The sequence below is a fragment of the Boleophthalmus pectinirostris genome, unplaced genomic scaffold (assembly GCF_026225935.1).
Source record: "Boleophthalmus pectinirostris isolate CB_2022bp ecotype Guang Dong unplaced genomic scaffold, ASM2622593v1 HiC_scaffold_6, whole genome shotgun sequence".
In the NCBI taxonomy this organism is placed as follows: domain Eukaryota; kingdom Metazoa; phylum Chordata; class Actinopteri; order Gobiiformes; family Gobiidae; genus Boleophthalmus; species Boleophthalmus pectinirostris.
In genome coordinates this window covers 9,577,013-9,598,401 of record NW_026571447.1, presented here as the reverse complement: position 1 = coordinate 9,598,401, position 21,389 = coordinate 9,577,013, and the positions used below count along the sequence as shown (strand labels likewise).

The 21,389-nt window shown below is 39.0% G+C and overlaps 1 protein-coding gene across 2 annotated transcripts in view; it reads right to left on the bottom strand.

Moving 5' to 3' along the window:
- The window catches only part of mef2d (myocyte enhancer factor 2d), a 270,090-nt gene that overhangs the window by 16,140 nt on the left and 232,561 nt on the right, over positions 1-21,389 (bottom strand). For both annotated transcript variants that reach the window (XM_055163740.1, XM_055163741.1), the window contains 2 exons: positions 14,902-15,016; positions 11,326-11,488 (listed from right to left, as the gene is read on the bottom strand). In XM_055163740.1, the coding sequence (XP_055019715.1) occupies positions 11,326-11,488; positions 14,902-15,016 (278 nt within the window). The remainder of the gene's footprint in view (positions 1-11,325; positions 11,489-14,901; positions 15,017-21,389) is intronic.

The following is a 21,389-nucleotide window of genomic DNA, read 5'->3' as shown; positions in this document are numbered from 1 at the left end:
CTACTGCCATCAGGAGAGCTGTAGAACTCAGACACGCAGAGGACAGAGAGACGGGGGGAGGAGAGGAGAGAGAGAGGAAGGGAGAGAGGGGAGAGAGAGAAGGAGAGGCAGAAGAGAGAGAGAGGTGAGAATGAGGGAGAGAGAGAGGAGAGAGCGGAGAAAGAGACAGATAGAGGGGGGAGAGGGAGAGAGGGGAGAAAGAGGGAGAAGTGGGGAAAAGAGAGAGGAGAGAGAGAGGGAGCAACAGAGAGAGAGAGGAGAAAGACGGAGATAGAGAAGAGAAGAGAAAGAGAGAGAGGGGAAGAGACAGATAGGTAAATAGACAGAGAGAAAAAGAGAGAGACAGAGACGGGGGAGAGAGGGAGGGAGAGAGAGAGCAATAGAGAGGGAGAAAAAGAGAGAGAGGATGAGGGGGAGAGAGAAAAGAGGAGAGAGAAAGACAGAAGGTAGAGATGGATAGATAGATAGATAGACAGAGCGCGCATGAGAGAGAGAGAAAGAAACAGAGGGAGAGAGACAGAGGGGGTGAGAGAGAGACAGAGGGAGGGAGAAAGAGAGACAGAGACAGAAGGAGAGACAGAGGGGGAGAGAGAGACAGAGAGACGGAGCGATAGATAGATAGATGGAGAGAGAGCGATAGATAGAGATGGAGAGGGCAGTGCAGTGGACATTAACATTTAGATTGGCCAGAGGAGACTGATGGGTAAACAGCTGTGTGTGGAATTAAGAGACAGGAAATGAGACGAGATGGTGCAGGTGACTAGAAAAATACATTTTGTTTGCAGACTAGTTGAGATCTGTCTGTGTCTTTTCTTAAAAAAAAAAAAAAAAAATCTCATAAAAGCACAATAAGGCCATATAAATATTTTGCACAGACTTTTCAACATTCTTTCTACTGAACATTTTAAGATTTTAGCAGGTGTGGGTTTCATTTTAAAAATCATTCTGTCGAGTTGAACCATTTAAGAAAAATATCGAATTGTGATTTTTCTGATAAACATTGACTGCGACCAGAACACGCCCACTGTTCAGCACTTTCTTAATCAGTAAAATGTCCAAGTTATGACATAATGATCCACCGGTGTCATAAATTAGAACGATATTGAAAAGACAAGCACAATAGGTCTTGTTTAAACTCTGAAATTTCAACAGTGTACGTCATTCCAGGCAACACTGAGCTTTGGTTTGCTATGGTAATGAATAGGCTCAGACAAAGGCAGCAGCTGAGTGGTCTGTCTCAGTTTGATTGACAGGGAGCGGTGGGCTTTGCTGTCAAAAGTTTAGCTGTTTGCAACATGTAAAAGTTCTAAAGTTCACACTTCAACACAACCTGATATGATGTGCACTAGTTTCATTAGCGGGATGCATGCTAATTGTGTTGTGATTTTAGATTGATTGATTGATTGCAGCTAAAATAATGTACAAGGCAAAAAGGAGCAAAAAATGTTCAGAAACACTTTACTGAAAGAGAAAGTACTTACTATAATTTAAGAGGAATGCATCTCTTTAAAATGGCCAAAGTCTGTACAACAATGAAAAGTTTTTGTATTTCAGTTTAGTGGGGTTAAAATCTGGAAATCTATGAGTGATGAGCTCAAAAAAATAAATAAATAAATAAAATAAAATAAATAAAAATGCCCAAATATGAAGATGTTTAAATGAAGATATAAAGAAATGATTATAGCTAAGTATGCAGAAGAAGGAATTTAATTGAATTTGTCATTTGAATGTACACCAAAACATTTTGAAATGCAGCTATTTATTTTGTATCTGGAGTAATGTGACTTACTGGCAGAAGCACATTATTTCTTTAATGGTTTTGTAAAAGAGGGTGGGGGCAGATAAGTGTTGCTTCTCCTCACTCCTTTTCAGAATAATAGATTTTTTATTTTATTTTTTTGGGGGGGGAGATTATATTTGTGATTAGTGAAGTAAAATAATTGCCTTTATGTATCTGTTGATTATTGTTGGAACATAATGCAATTTATCATTTATGAAATATCAGAATAAACTATTTTATTATTACAATTATTATTATTAATCACATAGCGCTCAGCTCCAGTCAAATGAAGTTCACTGAGGCTGCAGTCGAGTTCTGTATTAGGAACAGGAATTTATTAACAGAGAAAATAGCGAAATATGGTCATGAACTTTGGGTAATGAAACTGAAAGGACAAGATACATGCATACACACAAGCGGTCGAAATGAGTTTCCTCCGCAAGGTGGCTGGGCGCTCCCTTAAAGATAAGGTGAGGAGCTCAGTCACACGGGAGGAGCTCAGAGTAAAGCCACTGCTCCCCCACGTCGAGGGGAGCCAGGTGAGGTGGCTCGGGCATCTGCTCCAGATGCCTCCTGGACGCTTCCCTTGGGAAAAGCCCCAGAATTGTGTAGAGAGGGTTAATACGAACATTTTAAGACCAAAACAACGAGGCTCACTGCAACAGTTACTGAGAGAGGGGTGACAAATTTTCAATGTAAAATCAACTGTAGCCGAGTCAATGGAGACAGAAGCTCTCCGATGCTCACTTCCTATTTGGAATGCAGCAGCTTGCGGGTTATCTATGTCCATTTATATACAGTCTATTGTGACAGCGTTCTGAAGGGGGAGTTAACCACTGCTATATACATTATGTGCGTGTATTGGACTCTCATCAGTACAAACATATTAGAACAGCTTCATCTCATCTCGTGTCCTAGCAACTTGAGCCGAGCGTTCAGTCTGACAGCTTTGTGAGCAGATGAGTGAGAGGCTCAGTGCTGCCCCTGGTGGACACACAAGTGCATATGGCCCTCGGCAGTTGGACGCTTATGTAAAACCAGGGCCGGTCACTTCACCAGACAGCTCCCCTCATCTGTGCCGAAGGATACCGCACAATCTGGACTCACACTGATATTAGCGTAGACAGTATTGATTCGAGTGATTTCTAACTAATTTTAGAGAAGTTACGGATGCAGAAGAGTTGTTAAATAGAAGAGCTGGCTGTCAGATGCTGTTTGGGTTTTGAACATGCTTAGGCGTAGTTGCCAAGAAGCAGGATTGTCTAGGGAATAGAGCATAGTCCAGAGCATATGGATGTTATGGGTTGATTTACAGTAAAGAATATATGAGAAAATGTAAATATTTATTTTTACATCACAAAAATAAAGTTAAGAAAATGAGTTAAAGGTGCACGGTGTAACTTCTAAGAGTGGAGAGTCCGCTACTTCCTTGTGTCCATGGATCATATTTCTCTGCTTGGAATGTTCCACAGTAAGGCATAAAAACATTAGCCAGGCTGGCGCCACCTAGTGCCTCTGCTCAGTTTAGTTTCTCTCCAACTAGATCGGGAATCGAAATACACTTGAACCCCGGAAGTTGTAGACCACGCACCAGCCAATCAGCCAACCAGCCTGACTTGCGATTGCTGACTGCATACGCTATCCTCCTTTGGACTTCCTTTGTCAAACACAAACTTCGCATTTTTTATTGCAACTTTAATCCGCAAGTTCATTTCGCAGAAACGACTATGATCATTGACAGAGATGTTCACTCTCTGCTTTGTTTGCTGTTGTGCCGGCAATTACTTGGACACTACTGAGCTTTCCGGCGCATTACATACATCATGAGCAGCGTTTGGTTAAATAAAAAAGTACCCGTCTACCGTCAAGCGAACGAATCGTAATACTGTAAGGTCAGACGGTTTCCACAGAGTGAAACCGGCTGATGAATCAGGCTATAAAAACATAATTTCCTCGTATTTGTTCAATTTCTATTTCAAACATACCTTAAAAACATGAATTCTAACCATGTGCAGACTTGCTTCTCCATAGATCTGACTATTAACCTGTCTCCATTGTGATTACAAAGTTTATTTCCATACTGTGGAATAATCAAGGCAAAACAGTAATATCTCCATGGAGACAAGCAGGTGCTGGACCCTCCACCAGAAATGTTACACAGCGCACCTTTAAGTAACTCACTCATGCCTTTACGCTTGGCAAAGTGTCTAAAGTATCTTGCCAAAGGACACAATGATAGACTGTGAGTTGGTGGGCAAGTGCTCTAATCACTGAACCACATTAATATTCCAGTAGTTCTTCTTATCCTAATCCATTAGGCTTAAATTTAGACAAACTTTATTGATCCACAAGGGAAATTATTTGGACACAGTAGCTCACACATCACAATATATTATAATAACAACGAGCAAAAGTATAAATGGTAATAATGAATTCAAACTAAGTAGCAAAAATAGCAAGGGACTGCTCTCAAATAAGGCATAATTATATAAATGTATATGTGCACAGCTTTGACAAATACAAAAATATGATCAGACCACAACCAACCACTCACTTTTATCTCCTATCAGACTCCTTTTGATCCACACAGCAGTCCAAAACAACTTTCCGCTAATTTTCTCTGACAACAGCTCCCTATTTGAGCGATTCCTTCTGGTCTTGCATTGGGAAGCAGCAGAGCCATACACAGAGCACTGGGACCGGTGCCTCACTCTCCCCGTCAACCCGAGTGACAGTTAAATAGCTCCAAAGTTAAATGTTAATGCGTGGAACATGGCAGGCGCGTGCAGCTGTGCTCTGGTTGAGAGTCTGGGGGTTGAAAAGGGCCTCCCGGAGACTGTCTTTCATAGCGACGCGAATCAGGCGACGCGGATCAGGCACTGCGTCGCTGCTGTCACGTCTTTGTTTATGACACTTCCAAGGCGCCTCAGATCGTGCGTTAGGTGCTCGGATTGGGGTAAGAAGAAAGTGCGTCTCTTTGAACAGCGGGGAGGGAGACGGTGAAAGCTAAGACAAAGTAGCAACGTGACAGAGAATAGCTAAACAGATGGGCTGTTAAGTGCGTAATAGTCTTAAGAATTGTTTAGAAGACGTATTATGCTTTTTGGAGGATTTGGTATTAAACTATAACATGCTTAGATTGTGATTTAACCTACGGAACGAAACTAGCAGCGAATCTGGAGCTCGACAAAAGGACTAAATAGCAAAATTATTAGGTTCTTTTTTCAGACCAAGAGTTTGTTTTCATACCTGACAGTTTCGACTGCTCACTAACGGTCTTCCTTAGCGTGGTCACGTGATGTGGCTGTGATGTATCTGGTCTACTGATTTATACAGGTTTCGGCGCCGTCTTCCTACCAGTAGAGGCAGGATGACGGTGCCATCTGCAGTCCGACTTCCTCAGGACAGCATCCCAGGTGTGTGAGAGGAAAAAAGCTCCTCCTTCGATAGCCTCTTTAATCAAGCGACGGTGTTTGTTGTCCTCTGTCCCAATGATGTTTGCTCCGTCTCAGTCCATAATGTGGCTCTCTCTTTCACCTTTGCACCTGGGATACTGTCCTGAGGAAGTCGGACTGCAGATGGCGCTGTCATCCTGCATCCACTGGTAGGAAGACGGCACCAAAACCTGTATAAATCAGCTGAACGGACACGTCACAGCAACATCATGTTACCACTCTGAGGTAGAGCGCTAGTGAACAGTCGAAACTGTCAGGTATGAAAACAAACTCTTAAGTCTGAAAAAACAACCTAATAACATAAAATATCGGAAGACTAAATGAACCTCATTCGACTACCAACATACGAACATTTTAAGACCAAAATGACAAGACTCACTGCAGTAGTTACAAAGCGAGGGGTGACAATTTTTCAATGTACAGTCAACTGAAACTGCCCAAAGCGTCCCCATGCTCACTTCCTGTTTGGCCCACTATGCCCATTTATATATACAATAGTCTTTGGAATTGTTTAGAAGACATAGCATGCTTTTTGGAGTAGTTGGTATTAAACTATAACATACTTATTCAGCCAAAGATGTTCATTTTGTCTTCTTAAGTACTTCAACTTCTTGGGTTCTTTTTAAAGACAATACAGTAAAGTGTATTTACCTTGTTGACATGTTTTGGCTGCTAGCTGCAACAAGGTAAATACACTTCACTGTACTGTCTTTAAAAAGAACCCAAGAAGTTAAAATATATCATACCTAAATTGTGATTTAACGTATGGAACAAGGCCAGCAGTTATAGGCGCGAATTTGGAGCCCCTTCTATTTTAGAAATGGGAATTATTTTATCAGATAAAATAGTGAAATAAAAAACACCGGGATCATGTAGAGCGGGTTAATACAAAAATTTTAAAACCAAAATGACGAGGCTCACAGCAGCAGTTACACAGAGAGAGGTTTTTTCAATGTAAAATCAAAAAGTGAGTCATCAAAACAGACGGGCTGTTAAGTGTGTAATAGTCTTTGGAATTGTTTAGAAGATATATGGAGTATTTGGTATTAAAGTATAAAGTTCTTAGATTGTGATTTAAAGGTGCATTGCGCAACTTTTATGGTGGAGGGTCTGTCACCTGCTTGTCTTCATGGAGATGTTATTTCTTTGTCTAGAATGTTCCATGATCCACAACTATAGGCTACATTACAGGTCGGATCTGCAGAGATGCAACCCTATTCAGAGAGCGAATTTGTATTTTTGAGCAACAGAAACACCCAAAATGAATAAATGCTTGATAGGTGTGTTTAATATCACAACATGGAATATTAAGTAAAGCAATAACATCTCCATGGAGACAAGCAGGTGACAGACCCTCCACCAGAGAAGTTGCGAAGTACAATTTTAACCTACGGAAAAGTGCTGAGGAGACAGTGGACTCAACAGACTTATTTTGCTGTGAATATACTCTTCCAGGACTGACGTGTTCAGAATTGGTTCCGATATTAACATTCTATCCCATTCATTTTAATAAGACAGCAAAATAAAAACATGGCGACGGATAATAACAGTCAATATCCAACTTCCAGCTCCAGTTTCTAAAGTTCACTAATGTATTCAGGCTTGTGGCACTTGATGAAATACAAGTAATATTTCATTGTCAAACTGTTGTGGCTCAATATATTTTTGGAGCAATACTGTCCAGCATAAAGTTAGAATCAAAAAGTGTATATTGAGGTCTATGTGGTCGTTAGTTGGTGTTCTAATTTTGCAGCTAATCACAAATAAACTATATTGACTATAAACAGTTCTACAAGTGGTAATGTTTTCTAATGATTCGCTGGGGCTGCTATAGACTGTGTAAAGAAGTGGACTAAGGGAGTGTGACGTCACCCACAGCGTTCAGCTCCAGTCAAATGAAGCTGGTTGAGGCTCGCAGTTATGTTTGTCTGTTATTTAATGTGTGTTCATATTTTGGTTTATAGACAACAGAGCAAAATAAAAATACCAGGATCAGGTAGAGCGGGTTAATACCATAGATCTATAATAAAAACTGGATAAGGCATTCCCCCTCTGTCCTGGCTTGAGACAGACTAGTGGCCGCTCCAGGTACTGCAGCTGCCAGGAACTTGGGCCCAGAAAGAATTCTCCCATAGAGCGAAAAGCCTTTTTTGGAAATTCAAACAGACCATGTTTGGTTGACAGGGTATCGACAACTTTCACAAAGATCGAATTTTGCACATTTTGAACATAAACTTTTTAAAATGTTTAAATCCTCAAAGCTCCTAAAAGTTAGTTTTGTAAGACTTAGCCTAGCCCCACTCTGAGCAGCTCCAAAGACACCACACTATGCACATTACAGACGTTACCATACCAACTTTATTTATACAGCACTTTAAAAACTTTATAGCTGGCCAAAGTGCTGTACACAAACATAGAATAGACAAGGACAATCGCAGTCAAAGTCACAACAGTGATTTTACACGGGTGGGAGGCGCCAGTCCGTATTGAGGAAGTAAATGCAGAAGAGAAAATCATTTTTGGGTCCATGTGCTAATGAGCACAGACAGAAAACAATACAGCGCCATCTTGGGTTCAACTTCAGATTTTATAATTGTCACTCCAACCTTGTGTTTGGTTAATACAGACAATTTTAAATTAAAATGCCAACCCTGACTGCAGCAGTATGAAGAGAGGGCTGACAGTTTTTTAATAGAAAGTGAAATGGAACCAGAGTCAATGGAGCCGGAAGTGCATCGATGCTCATTATGTCCATGAGGTTGTCAGTCGCCAAAAAAAAACAGACTTTGCTTTTCATAGTTTGTGATGTTTGGAAGCTAACACTAACTCTCCCATTAAAAATGTATTGAAGCTAACGTATGGAACACTGTTTACAGACACCTCCAGGGTCTATAAGGTCTACTCCTACTTCTTTCAATTGTTTTCTCCATAACAGCAGGCTGGAACATACCCTATAGAAGCACTATGATCATATATTTTATTCTCCATTAGCTTCCATTAGTGTTGGGTATCACTAAGAAGTTGTCGATATGATACATACACTGGAAAAAAAATATATCTAGGTAAGTTAAAATCACTTAAATTAAGAATATTTTACTTTATTTGAGTAGAATCAACTTGACAGGTGAAATGATCTACCAATGGAATAAGTGTGTTTTACTTAATTTGAGCAACATTTGATTTTGTTTCTTATTTTAAGTGCAAAAAGTTGTCGTTTTTCTTATTTTAAGTGTAGCAAGATATATTTTCATGTTTTAAGCACAAAAAGTCTTGCTTCACTAATAGATCATTTAATTGTCAAGTGAAATTGAGTCAAATTATGATAAAACTTTCTTAATTCAGTTTATCTTAACTTGACTAGATGCAGTTTTTAGCATTGTGGCTCGATATATAGGCCACGATACGATGCATTTTTCGATACAATGCAGTTTCGATTCAATACAATTCGATATGATATATTTCAAATCGATTTGATACGGTTCTGTGAAAAACAAAGGCTAAATCATGGCTGTGATACTAAAAGTCTACTACGTCCACTGAGTTTGTGCAGAGCTAATATGAAAAACATAAATTTTACTCATCAAAACTGTGAAAATGTCAACACAATTGTAGCTCTTACCAACATAATTTAGCAAAATATACCTAAAAATACTCTTGGCAATATATTGATTCAGCAGTCCAAGATATCGATACTGTATCATCAAATTAAATGATAAGATATGTCAATATTTGAATATTTTTGCACTCCTCTAGCTTCCACAAATTGGTTGCTTGTCATCCTGGGGTCCTTCAAAAACCAAACACAAAGCTGACTCTGTGCAACTAATGCGTAAAATTTCTGTTTTCATGTAGTCTATGTTAGAATGGTGATGTCCAGGATATATTTAAGGTGACTGGGGTCATCAAAAAGTAGGACACCTGGTTCTGGGGCGAAAAAAATTGGCGATGTTTGAGCTGGCGACTGTCAATTTCCGTTGGTGTTGGAACTGAAAACACCAAGAAATCAAACCAAATAGGCTATCAAAATAATGGATAGATGGATAAATGGTCAAATCTCTTACACAAGTGAAAAAAGAGTCACATTCTTTTTGTTTACTGGACATAGAACACACTAAACTGCCCCACAAAAGCTGAAAATATGACTTAAGAAATACTGTCGAGCTTACACGCTGACCAAACAAAAATGGCGTAAAAAATTAAGCCGTTCTTTTCTACTTTTTCAAATCCCGCGTGTCTTTATAGCGAACCATAAAACCGCTCGCAGCCTCGCCTTGATACCGGGAGCTAAATCAGAGTGGGACTCCGGTGGGAACGGGGGGGGCGGGGGGACTGAGCACGGGAGGGGGAGCGGGAGGTGGGGGGGTATGTAGGTCACCAGGAAGATGAATCAACCAACCGCACACTGCTGGGGTGATGCTGTGGCTCTCTTTTCATGCCTGGTGCTCGGGAATCAGCTAACGGGCTAACGAGCCTCCGTTCGCCATAATCGGGTACACGGCGGAGGTCAGAGGTCAGCGCTGGAGTTGATAGAAATACAGTTTTTCTGTTATGTGCTATGTGACGCTGACGTTTCTTTCTTGGAGATAATGGATTGACTTCTGAGCGTCTTAAATACTTCCTCTTTAAAAACGCACCACATTATTGTAATAGTCGTCGCTATTAAAACATCTTTTACTTGTAGCTAATTATGTTTGAGAGCTTCTATTTTTCCGCTCATTCTTAGACGTACATGATAATTATACTAAATTCCGGTAATTTTTTGTCTGAAAATTACTGCAAGGAAATCCAAAGCAAATTGGCTGTTTTGAAAAAGCATTGTACAAAAGACACTGCAAAAAAGCTTGGGCAAAATTAAAGATATAAACACTTAAATCTATCAGAAAATGTTTTAAAAATAGTGAAATTATCTGTCTATGCAACAAGATACGTTTACTTGACAATTTATCTTCAAATAAACTACCTCTAGACTAGAATGAAGCAGTCTCAGAACGAGTAAGTACGTCATAAATCTGAAAACAAGATGAATAACCTGATATAAGTTTTACAGTCTTGGCCAGATCAGAGAAATTTGCAGTGCACTATTGGTAGTTTTCAGGTTTTCTGAAATGTGATGACGTCTTAGTCCCAGACGGGGGGCAAAAGCCAGATTTTCTTATTGATTACATTGCACTTTCAACAAAATATCACAAATGATTCACAAAAGATGAATCTATATGAGTGACTCGCGGGCGTTAAAGAGCCTCTATCTGATTTTAATTTATTCCCGTCAAAATAAATACTCTTTACATCAGTCACTGTTTGGTAAAAACTGCTAAAAACTCTACTTAAATTTACCTGTTTTTTTTTCTGGTAATAACTAACACAGAAGAGCTTGATGGGGGCTCCTTTTTTGTACAATGAGGTACATTGGTACTAAGAATCATGGGAAACCAACTGCCTGACTAGGGCTGGGTATCATTAAGAAGTTGGCAATACGATACATACCTCGATACGATACATTTTTCAATACAGTGCACTTTCGATTCAATGCGATTCGATACAGTTCAGTGAAACTAAAGTCAGTGATTCTAAAATTCTAGTAAGTCCACTAAATTTGTGCAGAGTTAATATGAAACACACCAATTTTACTCATCAAAACAGTGAAAATGTCAACACAATTGTAGCTCTTACACAATATAATTTAGCAAAATATACCAAAAATTATTCCTGGAGATATGTCAATATAGCAGCCCACAATATCGATACTGTATCATCAAATTAAACGTTATGATACACTGATATTTCAATATTTTCGCACACCCTTATGTCTGACACGTCCAGACACTTCATTCTAGGTCGTCTTGCATTTTCAAAGTAACGATAAACGAATAAAAGACAAATATTAGAGAATTATAAGGAAACAACTGCTCAAACTATCCCAGACACTTGATTCTCTGTCATGTTGCAATATCAAAACGTCAGAAAGAACTAAGTGGACAGGGCTAAAAGTTTAAACTAAAACATATTCCTGACTCCTGCTTTGAAATCAGGCGCGGAACCAGGTCACGGAGTTATGACATCTGTAAACACAAGCGGAGTGGAGGGTCTTACACGAGGTTGCTGAGGGGGCCCAGGTTGATCTGCTGCTGCTGTTGAGTCTGGCCCATGGACGTCTGCTGCTGCTGCTGTTGCCAGGCAGCCATGTTGCCAGGCACCAGCCCCGGAGGTGTGAAGGTCTGCAGCGCCGTGAGGTCCGCGCTCATCAGCTGGTACTCTGTGGGCACAAGGGGCACGCCAGGTCAAGTTCAAGTACCAACTGCAGATAGTGCATATTGATACTTTGTTATGACGTCACGCTGGTGGTGCTGGCAGATTGTTCACCAGTTACCATGGAGACACAAATACATTTTAAAGGTACATGGTGTAACTTTTCTATGGAGGGTCGGTCAAATGCTTTTCTTCATGGAGATGTTATTGCTTTGTCTGGAATGTTTCACAGTATGGCATTAAACCTTTCTACCCTTATGGAGACCAAACCAAACCAAGTTACAGGTCAGATCTGTGGAGAGGTGACCCTGCTCACAGTCAGAATGCTGTAAGAAGTTTTTTTGGGTACTGAATTAATGTAAGGTAAATCATAATGTCATATTGTGGCATATTCCAGGCAAAGCAATGACATGTGTCCATAGAAACAAGTGACAGATCCCCAACCAAAAAGTTACACAGTGCACTTTTAAGATCCCCTGAAAAAAAAACATCATTGATTGATTGATCGATATGAGTGTTCATGTACCTGTTTAGGTGTTTGATTTTCAACAAAAATGTGAGAGTGACTCACTGAAAAACTGTTGGCTAATGCTAACTAGCATGTGAGTGTAATTTTGTGTGAGAGAGACTTGTTTAATAGAACATATCAGCTCACATGTAGTTCCAACTACATCAGCCAAAGCATTGAAGAGATCTTTGTAGATTTTTAAATGGCGTAAAAGCATAAAAAGCAAAAAAGCAGGTCTAAATACAAAAGTGTTCAAAAATATAACCTAAAGACACAAACAAAAAGTGAACCTTGGAAAGTTCAAAGAAAAAAATCTATTAAAATATGATAAAATGAGATATAACAACAATATAACGAAGATAACCATTAGGACATGCCCAAGGGACACACAACTGTAATACCATAATATGTAACTTTCAGCCAAAACATTAAAAAAAATATATATTTTTTTATTGCACTTAAACCATAACTTTTTATAACAAACTTTGTGTTTTCTTCTCATAGGACAAATATTGTTTCAGCCTGTATCTGCCTTATGGTAAATAAAGCGGATGGTAAATAAGCAATTCAACTTTTTACAGTATTTGTCTTATTAGAAGAAAACACTTTAATATAAAAAAGTGTAAACACGGTGGCCATGAAACTAGTCAATGGTAACTAAAATATTGTTGATGTTTTTTTTTTTTTGTATCCTCTTATAAGTTTTAACTGAAAGTATAAGTTCAAGGGCAGAGCCAATGACATCTTCAGGCGCAGCAGGGTCTGGAGAGTAGAATGAGACTGAAAACTCAATTTAGCAGAAAAATGATTCAGGCAGTAATGCTATGAGGCCGGCAAATTCAAAATTCAATGATATTTAAACATTCGAAAAAATCAATTTCCAGCATTTCCCCTCCGTCTCTCCAGCGCTGGTCCTTCTTCAGACAGCTGAGGCGGGGGGATGGGTGTTGTTTTACATCATCCAACTTTCTGCGGCATCAATATTAATCAGCTCTAATCCATATTAATGGGGACCTTTGAAGTGGAATGGTTCCAGAAGCTCTCACACAATGAACAAAGTGAATATTCATGGAGCTTTGTGCGGCGCAGTGTGGGGCCCGCACTTTTACATGGCACTCGCAAAATCTCTACCCACAGTATGGACAGGGTTTCTGCAGCTTTCATAATGTGACTGGCTTCATTTAAGATACATAGTCTACAACTCGGCAAAAAGGCAGTTTAGTCAAGACAGCTGCGCAATCTCAAAGGTATGACTGCTAACTGTAGCACTACTCTGTTTGAAGCTCTGATACGCAAGAATCTGACCATAAAGAAATGACTCAGATGAAACTATCACATGTGAGGTGATGATTTGTGCAGTTAAACATACGGATGTAAAAGAAACCCAAATCTCGCTGTACGATATTTCCACAATATACTATACATCTCAAGGTACGATATTTATTGCGATATTTTGTGGAGTCTAACAAAACTGTGAATATTTTTCCTTTTAAAAAGCTTTGACAAGACTCTGTCATAACCCAAAGAATGAAGATTTAAAAGTGCATATAACAGTTATTTCTTCATGTAATACACGCATCCCGAATTCTGGACTTCCGGTCATCAGGCAATGCAAACTGGGAAGGGTCCTACGAAAAAGAACCATATCGCTTTTGTTTCTGATTCTGATATTGTCATATTTTAGTTATGGGATTCAGACATCCTAATTGTGTGGTTGTTGGATGTCCTAACAGCGGAAAACTGCTCGAGAAACGGGCTTTGGAAGTTTGCGAACTCTATAAATGCACGGGAATTAGATCTGTGTGACTGCAAACCTCCGTTCAAACTGTTTCCCTTCCCAACGGAATTGAAAAATAGTGAAAGGCGAAGGCGATGGGCAGTACTGATACACAGGAGGGCGAAAAAGGAAACCTTTGACTGCCTAAGAAATCATCCTGAGTTTGCAGTGAATATTTTGTATGTGGAGCACCACACAGATCTGATTCCCTTTTACAGTTATGGAATTCGTAAACTTCCAAAGTCCATTTCGTTTCGATGTTTTCCGCTGTTAGGACATCCAGCAACCACATGATTACAATGTCCGAATCCCGTAACTAAAATATGACAATATCAGAACCAGAAACAAAAGTGATATGGTTCAAAAGACTTGAAAAGATCGGCTTTGACAATAGACGCATCTCACTGGGAAATCAAACATGGTGGTTTGATTTTTTTGCTCACTTTTCGGAGGACCCTTCCCAGTATGTATTGAGCGATGACTGGAAGTCCGAAAGTCAGGATGCATGTATTGGCAATGAAATGCAGCAAAGGATCATGGTCTATGAAGTTCTGGTAGCTATACTGCTGCACTGTAACTTAACAAAACTGTAATTTAATATATTAGGATGGCCCACGATATTATTGTGATACTTTTGATGATACGATGTTACAATATTTTGGTTACTGCTACATCCTGAGTCTCTCACAACTTTTGGCTGCCCAAAAGTTTGGACACACCGTCTTATTCAGTGTTTTGTTTCTTTTTTCTTATCACTTTCTTCATTTTAGATTCAGACAGAAGACATAAAATATACAAAGCAACATATATGGAATTATTTAATAAAATTTACATTTTCAACATAGCATAGTGGATAATTTGAGGATTTGTTTATAAATTTTAATTTAGTAGAATGAATCTTTTTTTTTTTGGTGCTACATAATTCTATACATTTTACTTTATATATTCCATGTCATCTGTGTGTATATCAAATGTAGAAAGTAGTAAAAATATAATAAAAACATTGAATGAGAGGGTGAGTCAAAACTTTTGAATTGTAGTGTAAATTATTATTATGAGTTTTACCACAAGAAGTACTACCAAGACTGTACCCAGCTCCAAACTATTTAAACAAGTCATCCCTGTCTGAACTTACCGGTGTTGTAGGGCTGTAGCCCAGAGAAGGGACCTAAGAGACTGGGCGTTGCCACGGAGACCACCGGAGTTGTGAGCGACTGTGCCATCTGGGACCCCCCTAACCGCTGGGCATTCTGGGAGAACAAGAGCACATAGCATGGACATTAAAGTGGTTATTCAAATATGAGTGGAGGCATTCTTTCACAACAATTAAAAGTCAGGCAGCATTCAGAGATAGTTCGGTCCTGGTCTACTCCTGGTCTACTCCTGGTCTACTCCTGGTCTACTCCTGGTCTACTCCTGGTCTAGTCCTGGTCTAGTCCTGGTCTAGTCCTGGTTTAGTTCCAGGTTTAGTTCGTGTGTGGATATGGTGTGTGTAGCCAAGTTACCTCTCATCGAAAGACAAAAAAACTGAATGAAGTTTGGTCTCTTAATACATTATTTAACTTTTCTGGTGGAAGATCTGACACCTGTTTGTCTCCTTAAAGATGTTCAAATTGCAATTTGAACCCTCACATTCTCCAATTGCAAAGAAAATTGGTGTATGGGTAAGTCACAGCCAAGAAAGCCAAAATCTCAAAATTTTATTTGATCGGAGTAACAGTTTCCGAGATATCGCAATTTAATTTTTTTACTTTTTTGCGTGGTGGCCGAATTTCCAATTGCGTTTACTCAGCAACTACTGTCCGAATATCAAAAACAATTTACTTTTGCATTTGAGTAATTTTGAGATGAATAACCTTTTGACCTATATCTTGACCTTGGAGGGGTTTTCTTTTTTTATTTCCACACAAATTTACCTAGAAGTTGACTTACCCCCATCTTAAGATGTGCCAAATATCCATTCCAAGCCAAATATATATACAATATAATATAATAAATATAATATAATTTTCTATGATTTACCTATATACCAAGTTTCATCAAAATTTGACAAAGTAGGGTTTAACTCATTGGGTGAACTGAGGTGGACTGACCCATATACACGAAGACAAGTATGTTACCAGTCAGATCTGTGGAAAGGCAACCACACCCACATTTAGAATGCATGTTTGTCAGGGTCTTTTGGTAGCGATACAAAGCATCTGTAGCTGAAAACATGCAAGCTTTATCAGTTTATGCCATACTGTGGAACATTCCTGGCAAAGCAGTAAGAACCTGTGGCAAACCTTTCACCAGAAAAGTTAGTAGTAGTAAAAATAAATAAATAAAAGTTAAAATGAGTATATTTGTCTTTCATATGTAGTGGAGTCAAAGTAAAAAGAATAAAGTTAAAATATAACACAAGTAAAAGTAAATGTACGTAGTTTCTAGGGATGGGACAAGATCTCGTACCACAAGATCTCGTGAGACAAAATTGCCACAAGATTGTGCACACAAGAGAAAAATTATCTCTTTTTGGGGGGCAAAAAAAAGAGTTAAGAGCTGTTTACAAAAAATAAATAAAAACAGTGAAACCAAAGCCTATTTATTACAAATTGTGTACAAATCTAGTTTTTGTCTCGTTGTCATGGACCCAATCTTGTGGCGTGTCTCGTCTTGTGGAAATTGTGCCTCGTCCCACCCCTAGTAGTTACTGATCACCTCTGAGTAGAAGTTTAAAAGTTGTAGTATATAAGAAGTGATACCCGCTCTTTTAAACAGAAGCAGAAATCAAACTATACATTTTTCAATCATAAATTTATCACTATACAAATTCAACGGTAGCTGTCATACAATCCATAGTTCCAACAAGTGCAGCCTCTCTCAAAGTGCATTCCAAACAATGCCATACAAAACTGAACTGCACTACTTCTTCTAGTTTCCACCTTGAGGAACACTTGAGCTCCTGCATGAGCTTCTGCGAGAGGCGTTGAACTTCTCTGACACTCCAACATAGGCGCGTGCAGGATGAGAATTGTCTCGCGTCTCGAGGTGGCGTTGGCACGGTAACGCCGGCGCCAGGGCCCGAGAGCTGGCTTGTGTGTGGCGTCACGGTGGAAGGTGTGAGGAAGAATCATGCTGACAAGAATGCATGCATCGGCAGGCTGGCAGCGGAGGTGTGAATGCGGAATATGGATGATGTTTGTGCAAGAGGATGGCTTTAAAGGTCCTATATTATGCAAAACTGGCTCCTGTGAGCTTTTAGTCATGTTTGGACGTTGTTACCGCGTCAAAAGCATACCTGGAGTTGTGTTTTGCTTCATTCAGACATGTTTGAGTAATCCGTTTTTCTTAGTCTGTCTACATCTCTTAAGCTCAAAATGCTCTGTTTCTCCTTGTGATGTCATGAAGCAGTAGTTTTAACAAGTTAACAGCTACCTTTTCGCTTTTGCTCAGTCAAGAACTCCAACTTCATGGCTCAAATTCTTCAAATGATTCTAGTGAAGGTGCATGCAGTTTAAAAACAGAGTGGAGCTTTTCCCTTATTACCACCACCACCTAAATATGCAGAGTTTGTGTGTTAAACATGTGTGAATGAAACAAAACACAACTTCAGGGATGTTTTTAGTGAGGAAACAACATTATAACAGATCAGAAAATAGAGTAATATCAGCCCTTAAGTGAGGATTTGTCTTCTCTACAGTATAAGTCAGGGGGGAAGAGCGGTGAAAAATTGGCGTGTCTGGGAAGGTGAATTTTGGAAAAGATTTGTAGTTGCTCTGTATAAATAAATAAACAAATGAATAACGGCAGTGTATGGAAACGCCAGAGATTGGAGGAATAAATATGTTCCAGTCAACAGGATTTTCTCAAAAACAAAGAGGTCTTTTGACAGCAGACTTCAGGGAGAGCCACCGAAAATCTGGCGAAAACAGAATGTGGACTGTGCACAGAAAGGGGAGCTCATCTGAAAATGATACAAGTTATTTAAGTGGGGCTAAACAACTAAACTCCTCCCACAACCACATTTCAAATACAACTGCTAAACTGGGAAGTACCTGGAGGACTAAAGAGGAGCGTGAGGGTGGACGAGGGGTGAAGAACAGTGTGTAGATCTAACAGGTATCCACACTACAAAATCTGCCCCTGTAAACACCGCCTTCTTGTAACCAGGGTAGTCTTGTGTGATGTCACATAGTACTTGAAACTGCAGTGGCCTCTGAGGGCAGTACACACTTTATGAAGACATTTAGACCATAGAAGACCATAGAAAATGCTATTAAAACACAATATACACAGTTCAGCATTTAGTTCCATTTTAAAGGTGCACTGCGCAACTTTTCAGGTAGAGGGTCCGCTACCTGCTTGTCTTCATGGAGATGTTATTGCTTTGCCTGGAATGTTCCATCGTATGATTTTAAACATAACCATCTAGCATTTATTCCTTGTGGGTGTTTCTATTAGTCTGATTCATCACAGTATTAGGATTCGTTCGCTTGACGGTAGGCGGGTACTTTTTTCATTTAACCAATCACTGCTATTTGGTCGTGACGTATGTAATGCTCCAAATCCCGTAGGAAGAAGGGCAATAACATCTTTCCCCTTGATAAAATTCACCAAACATTCCCTTTGTTCTGGCTTTAAATCCTTGATCTCAGGAATCGTTGCCAACACAGAATGTCTGTCTTCATCTACATCCATCTCAGCTTCTTTGTTTACTGTTGTGCTGTACCACAAAAGGGACCCAGACAGGCGCTTGAGTTTGACGTCATGGTTTCACAGCTCTCCGCTGACTGGCCGGTGCGCGGTCTACAAATTCCAGGGTTTTTGCAAACCGTCTAGTGTATTCTGATTCCTGACCTAGTCGCTGGAGAGAAATGAAATTGAGCAGAGGCACTAGGTGGCGCCAGCCTGGCTATGTTTCTATTGCTGAAAAATACAATAATTTCCTCTGTGAATGGGGTGACTCTCCACAGATCTGAATTGTAATTAGGGATGTGCAAAAATATTGAAATATCGATATATTGAATCGCTTAATGTGATGATACAGTATCGATATCATGGGCTGCTGTATCGAGGTATCGCCAAGAGTACTTTTTGGTATATTATACTAAATTATTTTGTTACAGTGCTACATTTTTGTTGCTTGTTTAGAGGAAGGACACTTTTTTATGCGACACGTTTGACATTTTCACTGTTTTGATGAATAAAATGTGTTTCATACGAACTTTCAAAAAACTGTTTCGAATCAATTTGAAATATATCATATTGAATTGAAAGGTCACTGTATCGAGATATGTTTTGTATCGTGGCCCGTGTATAGAGGTATGTATCGTATCGGCAACTTCTTAATGATACCCAGCCCTAATTGTAATGTAGTGTAGTGCTGTCATCTGCTTGTCTCCCTTGTGATACGTTTAATCTACATTGTGAAACATTCTAGACAAAGCAATAACATCTCCATGGAGACAGACAGGAGGTGGACCCTCCACTAGAAATGTTGCGCAGCACGCTTTTAGGTTTTCCAAAATTATCAGAAAAATAGGAGCTCGCCAGAAGCTAATAAAACTAATTTGAAGTGAAATTTGTCTATTCATTTCACAAGCTGTCTTTCACTATTGTAAGGCATTCAGACCACGGTGAAAGAACAAGGTCAGCTTTCCCTCGCAGACTAACATTATATTTAAAGGTCCATTGTGTAACTTTTCTGGTGGAGGGTCCATCAAATGCTTTTCTCTATAGCGATGTTATTGCTTTTTTGCAGTATAGCAGACCAAGTTGCAGGTCAGATCTGTGAAGAGGCGACCCGGCTCACAGTCAGACTGGCTGTTTTTTCCATGTATTTTGAGCTATAAAATCATCTGCAAGTGAATAAATGTAAAGTAGGGGTGTTTAATGTCATATGGTGGAACATTCCAGGCAGAGCAATGACATATCCATAGAAACAAGCAGGTGACAGACCCTCCACCAGAAAGGGTCCTGGGTGCACCGGTGACATGGATGGCAGGTTTGTCTCATGCAGTGGTCCTGTGACGTGGTACAGATATTCAGGTCTGAGCCCAAACACACAGACTGCAGTGAACACAGGTCTGTGCAGCTCTCCTCATCGCTGGTGTGAAACCTGGCATGCACATGCTGGGAGCGCGCACAAGCAGCAGATGGGTCAGATGGTTGCTCAGGTTGCCTTTGTTTTCCCTCATGGCGTTTTTAAAGGAATAATCAAAATGGAGAAATATATTACACTGTTTTTTGATCTAATGTTTTCAGAATGTCGTTTCCTCATCACAAACATATCTGGAGTTGTGTTTTGTTTTATTCAGACATGTTTAACACACAAATCCTGCCTGTTTAATCCAAGTTCTTCTCTCAAATTGATAGCATGTTCCACCATGTGATGCCATGTGTTTTTAGAGTTGAGTGTTAATTTATTTGAACTTTTTTTTTTTTTTTTGAAGTATGAAGGCACAACTTAAGTTCCTGAGACCCGCCCCATTCATCTGTATCCATTGCAGTGGACATTGAGTTAACCAGTTTATCTTTTAAGTGTTTTGAGATAGACTCTTAATAGGGGACTAGGTTCCTCGGCTTAAACAGGGCTGGGGGATTATAGGGCAGTATCATGTCCAGGATTTAAAAAAAACAAAATGATAAAAATTAAAATAAAAACTGAATAGGTGTTAGTTTGTTGCTGCACTATGATATATAAATTAAAAAAATTAAAAGGGAGTCTAACAACTTTTTGAGGTGACCGTAGAAGCTTGTCAGAGATGTCATCAAATAGTTTTTTTTGTTTCCTTGTTAACTTCACATGGATTTAACTCCAAAATGTCCCTGGTGTCCTTTACAGAGGACATGTTATAGAATTATAAATACAAATAAAATGAACAAAATCTGAATGCTACGATGTTCATTTACGTCCAAATAGAGAGAAAATCCCCCCAAAAATATACATTGTAATACACTTTTTTTCTTCGGGTCTCAGGAGGATAAAGTCTGTATACTCTCAAACAAACAAACAAAAAGAAAACAAAATTGATAAAAATTTCAATGTTCAAAAAAGGAGTAGGAAGAAGCATAACTTATTTTAATCCTACCCCTACAATTTCTAATATTTCATCTACATAATACTCAGTAACTAAATACAAACAAATAAAAACAAAACAAACAAAACACATACACATTATAAATAGACACAGGTTTATAATAGATTATCAATAACTTTTGGTAACACTTCAGTTTAGGGAGCACATATTAATATCCTAACAAAGTGGTAATTGGTTTGCAAACTATAATATACAAAATATAGTGTAAGATAAAAATGCATTGAAAGTGCTTAATAAATGCAAACAAAGAAAGGTGTAATTAAGTACTTATTATGGATATTAGTATTAACTAGCTATTAATATGTGGTCTCTAATCTAAAGTGTTACATAACTTTTTAATAACAGTTCATGAATATCTGCTTTCCTGGTGGTATGTGTCTAAAAAGTTGATCAAGATTCATATTTGCACAATTTTATACATATCTCCACTGTGTTTTTAGACTCCATACACCTTCACTAGATTAATTTGGATGATTTCAGTCCTGGAATTGCCAATCTCTACTGAATTTAAGGTAAAAAGTTGTTGATCATTTGGAAACTA